The sequence below is a fragment of the Nicotiana tabacum genome, chromosome 7 (assembly GCF_000715075.1).
Source record: "Nicotiana tabacum cultivar K326 chromosome 7, ASM71507v2, whole genome shotgun sequence".
NCBI classification, from domain to species: Eukaryota; Viridiplantae; Streptophyta; class Magnoliopsida; order Solanales; family Solanaceae; genus Nicotiana; species Nicotiana tabacum.
Window position 1 is genome coordinate 1,989,385 of NC_134086.1, and position 12,192 is coordinate 2,001,576.

Here is a 12,192-nt window from a genome sequence, read left to right on the forward strand (position 1 = left end):
CATAGAATATTCTGGGCCTCTTCTCATAAGCTGCTACAAAGCTTTATTCTTAACCATACCTATAGGCTCGAAATTATTAAGCACCACACTTTACCCCTTTGAATCCACTAGGACCGTTGTTGAGAGCCACCCGCTCTGACTTGGCCCCGAATGTAATCAACTCCATGAATCTTCTAGAACATGAATACCCTCACGACAAAGCACTCGGCAGAATCACTTCCCTTGGAACCCACATCTATACAAGGCATAAATCCTGAATCCTTCCCCAAGTCTGAACATGAGCCAATAAGGCCAACCATAACACACCTTTAACAATTCTTTTGCTCAAATTACCACTTATGTTCTTTTCCCGTAGCTGAAATAACCCATTAATATGCTAATAACCAGAAACCTCGCAAGTAGTTAACCATGCAACCCAATCATAGAAGGTGGGACTCTCCCACTTAGCTCGAATCCACTATTACACAACTTTGGAATTCACCGGGATTATTTATCTCTTATTGACATAACCTTATGCAATCAACCCCCAAAATTCTCGGAATCTTCCTGTAAAACCCCTTTTATACTCTGAATCATCAACCACATTTGCACGACCGATCTCTTTGCTGTACAACCAATAGAATTCTCCACAGAAGCCTCGCCAATCACGTGACCGCTAAACTGCTCACAAGAAATAACCCACCTTTGGAAATCATTTCTCGACATCTTCCAATGTTGCTGCATGGGGTACAATCACTATGACATCAATAACCAATCTTGAGTCTGAGATCACTCTCTAGATGCACAAGTCCATTTACCCCTCGTAGACATCAATTAAATGTGCGGCAACATTCTTCCAATTCAAAGTTATGTTGTATCCTTCTTCATTTCAAGTAGCTCCTTCCCGTTATATCAAATCTCTTGCCACATAATAGCCCATACTTCAAATTAAATCCGTAGACCCCAATCACCTATCACTAAAATTCTCAAATCATTCCAAACTCTCCTTAAGGTGCGTAGTCATCCTACCTCAAAGCCCACACGCAACTCCGCCACTCTCCCACTTTGGCGGAACTCACCCCTTTAATCTATTACTCGACCTTTGCTTCTTATAACTGGCCTTCTAGAAATTTTAATCACCGCCTGACACTCCCCACATGTCCTTTCTCATCCTTCGCTGCTCAGTTGTTGCCTTAAATAAAATCTATCTTCGTAGCACTGGAACCCTCAAATCGCTACTAACCTTAAACTTTTCCGAAGAAAATCTTTCTCGAGTCGTCAACATTAGAAAAACAGATTCAATCCTGAAACATTGTACTCCGCGATCTCTGACAGTCGTTTCTCCCATATTATTTCATAATATCTTACCCCAAAGGTGATTTGCAGAAGACCATAACACCGACAAACTTAACATATACAATCGAGGACGACGACATTACGTCACAGATGAAAATTCCACCACGCTCGAAAATACCAAGTCTCGTTACTCCATCACCCCAAATCTGGACATTCATAGGCCAATTGCTTTTCCTCCGCCAGAAATAAAATATCAGATCTCTGAATCGTGCACTGAGTAGACTTCCTTTCAAATTATTCACTGCCCCAGCACATAGGCAAGTATCCTACCATCAAGTTAATATTGTGCGATAACCAATCATGAGCAATCATAGCGATCTGTGCATAGTCTCAAAGCTCTCAGGAATACTGTTATTGAGCTAAAATGACAAGATATCCTCCTGCAAGGCAATGACAATAGCCCAATCAACAATACCAGGAGAAATATCCCGCACCACATCTGTAGTGCCATTACAATCGTTCAATTCTCGATTTATAACCAGCGGTTCGCGTCGTGTAAGATTGAGTAGGAAGGAAACAAGGGCATAAGCCTCAAGGAAACAAATTGCACGATGAGGAATCAAGAAGGGAAGTACTCTTAACAGCCCTGTAGCCTCCCGAAGATACGACGAAACTCCAGATAATGAACGCTTTCTCATGACTGAGGCGTGGAAAAATTCTGATTTTCTATGCAAGAATTACATTCTTAGCTGTCACGACCCAAAATCCACTAAGGGTCGTGATGGCGCCGGACACCGCTGTCAGGCAAGCCAACCAAAATACTTAATTAACTTCTCGTGTAAATATTTCCGCAAACACTTCTTTTATACGTTTAAAACATTACATAGTAAATTCCTCTGAATAAATAATGAAATATTTAACAACCTTTAAAATTCCTGAATAAACCCAAAGATATCCCCGAACCCGGTGTCACAAGTACAAACAATTTCTAAGAAATAATGCAATACAACAACAGTCCGGAATATAATATTGGACAGGAAATAAATACATTGATCTAAAAAAGACTTGCTGGCTGCGGGTCGTCTCGGGAAATGCAGCTCACCTAAGTCTCCATATCAACCATGCTACTACGCTCACTAGGCCGCTAGAGATGCATGTGCCTATGCAACAAAAATGCACAGAAGTGTAGTATGATTACGAAAGATAACATGTACCCAATGAGTATCCCGTCTAATCTCGAAGAAGTAGATACGAGAGGTCGACTTTGACACTTACTAGTGGTCCAATAATGTTACATCAATAATAAATTAAATCGTGAATTTTTATAAACATGATTATAATCCGATAGGTTGAAGCAAGTAAACAATTCTCTCTTTTATAGGAAATTCCAAATTTCTTTTCATCATTTATACACATATTCTTAAGCCAGGAAGAGGCAACAACAACTTCAATAAGTTTCAAGGCAAGCAATACAAGCATGCGCAAATCATGCCGAGGGCGTACGACCCGATCGAATAGAAATGTAAAATGTTCACTGCCGAGGGTCGAACGACGCGAACCATAGTTGAATCTATTACCCCGCTCGCGAACCATACATGCGACGCGGTCAAATTTAAATAAACAATCAGCCTGCTTGCGAATCATACACACGACGTAGGTACACATAGAAATACATGCTTAAACAGCCAATTAAGAATTTGTCGGGGAACATTTATCCAAATAAAAGCCAATTCTCTTTTAACAATTTTAGAAAAATGAAGTTTAATTCCTTTAGAAATTCATTTACCAATTCGATAGGATTTAAGAAATTTAACTATCAATAAGATTACAGATATTCCAAGTATAACATGTTTTTTGGGTCCTAGACTACCTAGAATTACACATATTAGTAGCTACGCACGGATTCTCGTCACCTTGTGTGTACGTAGCCCCCACAAATAGGAGCACATAACCAATTATTTCACCCATGGGGAGAATTTCCTCTTACGAGGTTAGAAAGGAGACTCACCTCGCTCTGAAGATCCATAACCGGCATTCCATGCCCTTCCGAAGACTCGAATCGATGCTAAATGCTCCAAAACTGGCCAATAATTATGCAAATCCATTAATATACTCTCAATTACTCATTACGATCATATTTATAATAATTCCTAACTACGATCAAGAAGTTGACAAAAATGCCCTTGGGCCCACGTGCCCGAATTTCAAATATATGATTTTCTCTTAATTCCATACCCACAATCGTTGTCAAATTTCAAGAATATCAATTTTCTAGGTTTTCCCTCAAACCCCAAGTATTATACAAATTTCCATCTCCAAATTCATATATAATCATGTATTTAACTAAAAACTAGCATAAATTACTTACCTCATGCTTGGTGGTGAAAATGACACCTCAAAGTTGCTCCAAAATCGGCTCCAATGGAAGAAATAGGGTTGCAATGAACCCAACCCCCGATTTAAAAGAACCTCACTGCCTCCAGCATTTTCGCACCTGCGGTCCGTTGACCGCTTCTGCGGCTCCGCAGGTGCGAGCCACTCTACCGCTTCTGCGGTTTCCTCTAGGTTCCCCTTTTCCGCTTCTGTGCCTTGTCCACCGCAGGTGCGGTCCCGCTTCTGCGGCTCCATGACCACATATGCGGTCTCTTCACTTCTGGCCAAAACAACATCTGTGGCTCTTCTGGCTGCTTATGCGGCTCCGCATCTGCAGCCCAAATTTCGCAGGTGCGGTTATATCAGCAACCAGCAACTTCAGCCCTTTCAAAAATCTCATTTTCGATCCGTTAACCACCCGGAATCCACCCGAGGCCCTCGGGACCCCAACCAATCATACCAACCAGTCCCAAAACACATTACAGACTTGCTCAAGGCCTCAAATCATAGCAAACAACGCTTAAAACCACGAATCGACCTCCAATCCAAGCTTTATGAACTTTACAACTTCAAACTTCTACTCTCGATGTTTAAACCTATCAAATCACGTCCGATTGACCCCAAATTTTGCACAAAAGTCACATCTGACGTTACAGACCTACTCCAACTTCCGGAATCGGATTCTCACCCCGATATCAAAAAGTCCACTTCCGGTCAAACTTCTCAAAAACCTTCAAATTTCTATCTTTAGCCAAATGACTCCAAAATGACACACGGACCTCTGAATTCACTTCTGATCGCGCTCCTAACACCAGAATCACCATATGGAGCTACTCCCCCACTCGGAAACCCAAACGGACATCGATAACACTGAAATGCACTTCAACCCAAACTTATGAAATTTCTTCCAAAATGCTAACTTCCACAATAGGCGCCAAAACGCTCCCGGGTCATCCAAAATCCGATCCAGGCATACGCCCAGGTCCGAAATCATCATACGAACATGTTGGAACCTTCAAATCCCGATTCTGATATCGTTTACTCAAAAACCCAACCTTAGTCAATTCTTTGAACTTACAGCTTCCGAAATGAGAACTCCCTTTCCAAATCAACTCCGAATCCCCCGGAATTCAATTTCGACCATGCGTACAAGTCATAATACTTGAGGTGAAGCTGCTCATGGCCCCAAACTGCTGAACGACGCGCTAGAACTCAAAACGACCGGTCAGATCGTTGCAACGTAAGAAATAAAAGGAAGCACATAATATATTAACAAAAAGAAAAAGAAAACATAAAGGCCAATTGGCCCAAACCAAAATCCCCAAAACGGCAAAACCTAATAAAAACCCTTTAAACTCATTTTTTGCGTCTTTCCCAGCTGCCTCCCCATGCGTTCCCTTCCCAACCGCCTCCCCTTTTCCTCCCTTTTCTCATTTCCTTCTTCAACATCACTTTCTCTCTTCACATGTACGGAGCAAACCAATGGAATCATTGGTTAGATAGCCTGGCGTCTTCTGTCTTTCCAAGTATATTGATGTATTTATATTTTAGAATTTCTTAATCCCATACACCTACTTGATTTGAATTTTTGGATTTATATTCTAACAATTTGATATATATTATGCAGTATTTTGATAGGTATTGAGTGGAACCTTTAAGATTATAATGTAATATTAGGAAGAGCTACAGTTCGTCGAAAAGACATTACAAATAAAAATTAGATAAAAATCTTTTCAAAAGTTTTTAGAAAAGTATACAGGTTTGTTTTCTTATCTTGTTGCATTGAATTTTTCCCATTTGTTATATGCTAAAAATTTTTGTAAAAGAATTATTTATACATAATTTTTCTCTCTTTGAACTTCTATTTATATTTTTACAAATCAACCTTGCATATTTGTATTAATGGTTCGCTCATTCTTGTGTGCTAATTTTTGTTTCTTTTGAATTTATAGGGTACATTTTAATCTATTGAATGCAAGAAGATCAAGGATTAGTCTTGATGCAAAGAGTGAAATTACTTTATCCGTGACGGAAAAAGATCATTTGGTGGCAACATCTTCAATCCGAGATTAAATACTTAGAACTTAGTTTTGTTTTGATGTGGAACCCTTCAGAATTTTATATATTATAGTTGAGTAACCGAGTTTACTTTAGATAGATAATTGTATATTTTAGAATTAATTTTTCAAATTTTTGGATGTAAATTTGTATAATAAAGTGATATTCAAAGTTTATTATTGTGTTAATGATTTGATCAAAGATGTAAGGATATGGAATATTTGAAAAATTTAAAAATATTTAGTGAGGTAAAAAAGGAAAATAGTGACTATAGGACAGAAATATTTATTATCTCTAATAAATTAATTTTTTATAAAAATAATGTAATCAAAATCTAGTCAACAAATAAAACATAATAAAAAATCTAATCATGGATATTTTGACGATTTATAGCTATGAAATTATGGGTTGGTAGCTAAATATAAATACTATAATACAAATCTAATATGTGAGCATAGCTACATATTTAAATTTTGTGGCTAAATAAATAATATTTTTTGCCGCGGAATATTCCTTTGTGGCTAAAGTATAGAAAATAGCTACCAAATTGATTTATCATGGCAAAAGAATAAAATCATTAGCTATAAATATATATTTTTCGTTGCAAAATATTTTATTAATATAGCTACATAACAGAAATTCTTGTAGCAATAAGTACTAATCCTTGGCCACGAAATATTAAAGTTTGTAGCTAACTTTTAGTTACACTACTTCTAGCTACGGATGCTACGAAAAAAATTACTGTGGCTAAAGTGTTTAGCGACAAAATTTTTCATGTTTAGCTACAACATAGTTCGTAGCTGTATATGTATAATCTTGTAGTGATAAAAGTGGGTATAAATAGGGTATCGGGGCTAAAATACTAAAAACAACCGGCCGCGTCGCTACAGGTGGTTAGACCAGCAATGTTATATGGGGCGGAGTGTTGGCAAGTCAAGAATTCCCATTTCTAGAAGATAAAAGTTAGCAGATATGAGAATGTTGAGATGGATGTGTGGGACACTATGCTTAGGATGGACAAGATTAGGAATGAAGATATTCGGGAGAATGTAGGCGTGGCTCCTATAGATGATAAGATGTGGGGAGTGAGACTTAGATTGTTCGGGCATATGAGGAGAAGCCAAGATGTCCCGGTTAGGATGTGTGAGCGGTTGTCTTTGGCGAGTATGAGAAGAGGTAGATGACGACCTAAGAAGTTTTGGGGTGAGGTGATCAAGTAGATTTTCGAGAACATGGCTCTTGATAGGAAAGTATGGAGGTCGAGCATTAGGGTTAAAAGTTGGAGGGAATCAAGCCTTTTTCTCCTTCGTTCCGGGGGTGGGACTAGTCTGCTAGGGTATTGTCTTGGTCTATTAGTGGTGTATGTTGTGTCCACACTATTTTTCCATTTTTTTCATAGTATTGTGTAGTGTTATTACTAATTGTTGTTATTGATTTTCTATCTATTTTCTGTTTCCTACAACGCTTATATTATTTTTCTCATTTTTCTTTCACAAATTCTATTGTCTATTTTCATCTTCTTGAACTGAGGGTCTCTCTATCCCTTGGGATAGGGGTAAGGTCTGCGTACACTCTACCCTCCCCAGACCCTACTTGTGGGAGTTTAATGAATTGTTGGTGTTGTTAGTGTTGTAACTATTTACACACGACAATAACTATTTTCCTTTGTTAAGCATATGACAATAATTCCTAAATATTTGTACTACCCTGAGATATCCGATGACTCGTTTTTCTTTGCCTTTATTACCATGTTCTTATGTTGCTTGTAAAATCACAATACTGATATAAAAAGTGTAGAGGACTCGTCTACAAGCCTCTAGGGATAATTGAACTGTGTCATGGTCGAGACAGGGCCTCGACCTACCCATCAAACTTGTATATATAAAATGAACTCCAAGGTGTAGACCTGGTAACTCCGAGAAAATGGAGCTTACGAACCAAGCTAATGTTTGACTTTGTCTACAATGAAGGTCTATCTAGTTGTCTATCAGAACCCGCAGGCATGAAATGCAGCGTCCCCAGCAAAAGGTAGTAGATAGTTGTAAGTTAAAATATACCAACAAGTCCCATAACATAACACGGACCTAATTGAGGCCCTAAATAACGCATAACAACATCTAAACAACGAATCACACCTCAAATCAAATATAAATGAACTTTGAACTTCAACTTCCAAAACTCACACTGAAACATATCAAATCAACTCGGAATGAACTCAACTTTCAACTTTCGCCAATTAGCGCTGATACCTTCTAGAAATATCCAAATGCAAATCCGGGCATATGCCGGAGTCCAAAATCACCATCCGGACCTAACGAAACCATGTTCTTATGTGGCAAGAATGCAGATGCTACGCATCAAAATGCACTCTCAAGGACAACCATATTTAGCCGTTGGTTGAAAGACTAGAACTAGCATCATTTGGTGTTGTGAACTTGTCAACAGGAAAGATGATGAGAAGGCCATAAACAAGGCTTTGACAATCTCATCCTTAGAATTGAATGAACTGTTCCTAAATCGTCATATATATCTTTTATTTCTTGCTTGACGTTAAGTTATTTTTGTCGTCGTGCATTATTCTTCTCTATTTTTATTTTGGTATTGATTTAAAACACTTATGGTTTTGCTCACCTCACTACTTCAAAATGGCTTCATATTTGAATTGTTAGACATGTACGTGTGTCAAATGCTTCTAGTTTTTCTTATGATTCATTGGTTTGATAGTTTCAATCTTAATAATAATTTTCAACATGCATGGATCGAGGTGTTATTTATCTACTTAGTTTCTTTCTACTTTGGTTTTCGTTTACTTTGTCTAGATCAAATTAAGTTTCGTCATAGAAGATTAATAATGGATTTTGCATATACTACCATTCAGCACAAGAAAGCATACCAAGAATTTAATTTCTATCAGAAGTAAACAACCAACACCTCAATATTGGCTAGTGAAGGTGGCGTGACAGATTTGCCAGGTATACTATACAGTCAAAATTGCACAATTACAGTTGGGCTGCTATCCAAGAATTTTGAAGAGATGTCCAGGTGGTCAACATTGGCAAAGAAATAGGCGATACCACTTGCAACAAAAGCAAAAGGCAATATATATAATATTTGTAAAATATCACTATAAAGGAAGATGTTGCCTACATATTAAAAAATCATAAATTTCATATACCTTTACTACTCTTGAAATTTTCAAATAATGTATCATCTTCTTTCTCCCATAGAAGCCATTGTAGGACTTGTAACCTTTGCATTTCTACTCTACTTCCTATGGACAAAAAAACAATCAAAAATCCTAAACCCACTGCCTCCAAAAATCCCAGGTGGATGGCCAGTAATCGGCCATCTCTTTTATTTCAAGAACAATGGCGATGATGACCGCCATTTTTCTCAAAAACTCGGAGACTTAGCTGACAAATATGGTCCCGTCTTCACATTCCGGTTAGGGTTTCGTCGTTTCTTGGCGGTGAGTAGTTATGAAGCTATGAAAGAATGCTTCTCTACCAATGATATCCATTTCGCCGATCGGCCAGCTTTACTTTACGGAGAATACCTTTGCTATAACAATGCCATGCTTGCTGTTGCCAAATATGGCCCTTACTGGAAAAAAAATCGAAAGCTAGTCAATCAAGAACTTCTCTCCGTTAGTCGGCTCGAAAAATTCAAACATGTTAGATTTTCTATAGTTCAGAAAAATATTAAAGAACTATATGATGGTGATTCACCAATGGTGAAGATAAACCTTAGTGATTGGATAGATAAATTGACTTTCGACATCATTTTGAAAATGGTTGTTGGGAAGACCTATAATAATGGACATGGAGAAATACTGAAAGCAGCTTTTCAGAAGTTCATGGTTCAAGCTATGGAGATTGAGCTCTATGATGTTTTTCACATTCCATTTTTCAAGTGGTTGGATCTTACAGGGAATATTAAGGCTATGAAACAAACTTTCAAAGACATTGATAATATTATCCAAGGTTGGTTAGATGAGCACATTAAGAAGAGAGAAACAAAGGATGTTGGAGGTGAAAATGAACAAGATTTTATTGATGTGGTGCTTTCTAAGAGGAGCAACGAACATCTTGGCGATGGTTACTCTCATGACACCACCATCAAAGCAACCGTATTCGTAAGTAAATTAATCTCTGCTTGCATTTTAACATGTTGTCGGAGGCAATTTATCTTATATTTTAGGTTACTATATTCGTATATATATAATATCACTTTAATTTTTATAGACTGATTTTTTAAGTGGCTTAGTGGTGTATAGATTCTTCTACACTTTCAGTATTTCGAAGTCAAACTTTAATTTATGGATTCACTTGATAAACTCTATCACCGTAGGTAATGAATTTTTATATTTTTGGTATATTTTAACCTATTGTAGCAATGGATTTCAATTAAAGACAAAAAGAGGCTTTTGTACCTTTATAACATATCTTCAATTTGACTGGAGTATTTTCATTTTTTTCTTAACCAACTCATGCATACTAGGATATGAACAATCATGCATCTTCATCTCTTTAGTTTCTTCTTTGTAAGTCATCTTTTTAACTGTTCTTTGTCCATATGTATAGACTTTGGTCTTGGATGCAACAGACACACTTGCACTTCATATAAAGTGGGTAATGGCGTTAATGATAAACAATAAGAATGTCATGAAGAAAGCACAAGAAGAGATGGACACCATTGTTGGTAGAGATAGATGGGTAGAAGAGAGTGATATCAAGAATTTGGTGTATCTTCAAGCAATTGTTAAAGAAGTATTACGATTACATCCACCTGCACCTTTGTCAGTACAACACCTATCTGTAAAAGATTGTGTTGTCAATGGATACCATATTCCTAAGGGGACTGCACTACTTACAAATATTATGAAACTGCAACGAGATCCTCAAATATGGGCAGATCCTGATAAATTCGATCCAGAGAGATTCTTGACAACTCATGCTGCAATTGACTATCGAGGGCAGCACTATGAGTTGATACCGTTTGGTACGGGGAGACGAGCTTGTCCCGCAATGAATTACTCATTGCAAGTGGAACACCTTTCAATTGCTCATATGATCCAAGGTTTCAATTTTGCAACTACGACAAACGAGCCTTTGGATATGAAACAAGGTGTGGGTCTAACTTTACCTAAGAAGACAGATGTTGAAGTGCTAATTACACCTCGCCTGCCTCCTACGCTCTATCAATATTAATATGTTTTGTTGTCGCGATTCGTTCTGATTTGTCCCTCAATGTTTAAAAAAAATGTTTTATTTTGGTTAAGATTGTTTCACAGATTGTTATTCATCTATTTTACTAATAAGTTATTGTAAACCATAAATAATAAGAAGTTTTTGTCTCCGATAAGCACTTCTCGGGCAGAAGTCTTAAGAATGAGCTCAGACCTCTATGGCCTAGCCTCTTCATGTTCTTGTTCAAGTTTAATTTCAATTCTTTTCCCTAGAAGTTTAACTTATATGCACAAATTAGGCAATAAGAAACCACTAGAACAAAAGAACGACACAAGACTAACCTAGAGTAAATGGTAAATAACCCGCTATAACAGGTTGAATTACATTGTTGCCGATGTAAAAGTTTCACTACAATGTAATGTCCGTGTATAGAGATAAAATCTAAAAAATATATCCTTTACATCCAAGGATTCTGATGGAAATCAAAACCTAAGTTGCTCGGTCTTGGGTGTGGGTATCTGACAGAGGTGCGTATCCAGAGGTCGGATCCATTGAGATGTAAATTCTAAGATTCGGGGATAAGGATCCTAGTACGGATACGGGTGCGAGGATCCAGCTAATTAAAATAAATAAAAATATAAAAATATCACTAAATTAAGAGAAAATTTGTGGAATACTTACATATAGCTTGTAAAGTGTTAATTTTTTTTATTCTCAAGTTGTACATATGTAAAGGATTGATTTTCTACGTAAAGTATGCTATTTTCGTTATGGTGAGCATAAGTTCATTATGCTATGAGTTTGCTTTACTTGGTAGAATGAGAAACAAAATGGGACTATTGTAAACTAACATTAATCCAATCATTGTTTAATGCGCCAAGTTATTACTAATAGGACTTTTGTAAATACCTGCTACTTTTTGTGTTACTTGTTGGATTTTTTTGACACTTCTCTTTCTAAATATGCTTCTAAGATTAGTGATGCCCGTAAAGTGTTCGATATACAGGCTATTAGGAAAACCTCTAAATCTGCACTATTCTGATTTTTGTGAGTTTATCAGAGACGGTGAAAGTCTTATCTTAATAGATCGTAATGAAGAAATAGTGTATCCTTCTTTATGTTATCTCTATTATTCTTGGTTCTACCTTGATAGTTCTTTTTCATTTTTCTGAATTCAGAGGGGTCCATCTGAAATATTGATAGCAATAATATAATAAAATTCCGGTTATGTTGTATTATGGTTATGTGTTTTCCCGCGAGTAGTTGGTTTCGGTTTTGGGTGAGTTCCGGAGTGAAA

General features: G+C 37.2%; 1 protein-coding gene across 1 annotated transcript; it reads left to right on the forward strand.

Annotated features, from left to right (window-relative positions):
• The first annotated feature begins 8,866 nt into the window (after positions 1 to 8,866).
• On the forward strand, positions 8,867 to 11,064 carry LOC142182626 (nicotine N-demethylase CYP82E4-like). Its single transcript, XM_075256861.1, has 2 exons — positions 8,867 to 9,841; positions 10,290 to 11,064. Exons 1-2 carry the CDS (start codon positions 8,909 to 8,911, stop codon positions 10,914 to 10,916), a joined length of 1,560 nt encoding a protein of 519 aa, XP_075112962.1. The 5' UTR covers positions 8,867 to 8,908; the 3' UTR covers positions 10,917 to 11,064.
• The last annotated feature ends 1,128 nt before the right edge of the window (positions 11,065 to 12,192 follow it).

Excerpts from the sequence above, each read along its gene's own strand:
- LOC142182626 (XM_075256861.1), top strand. The coding sequence starts at position 8,909 with ATGTATCATCTTCTTTCTCCCATAGAAGCCATTGTAGGACTTGTAACC. Across the intron at positions 9,842-10,289 it reads CCATCAAAGCAACCGTATTC|ACTTTGGTCTTGGATGCAAC; the intron begins GTAAGTAAATTA and ends CCATATGTATAG.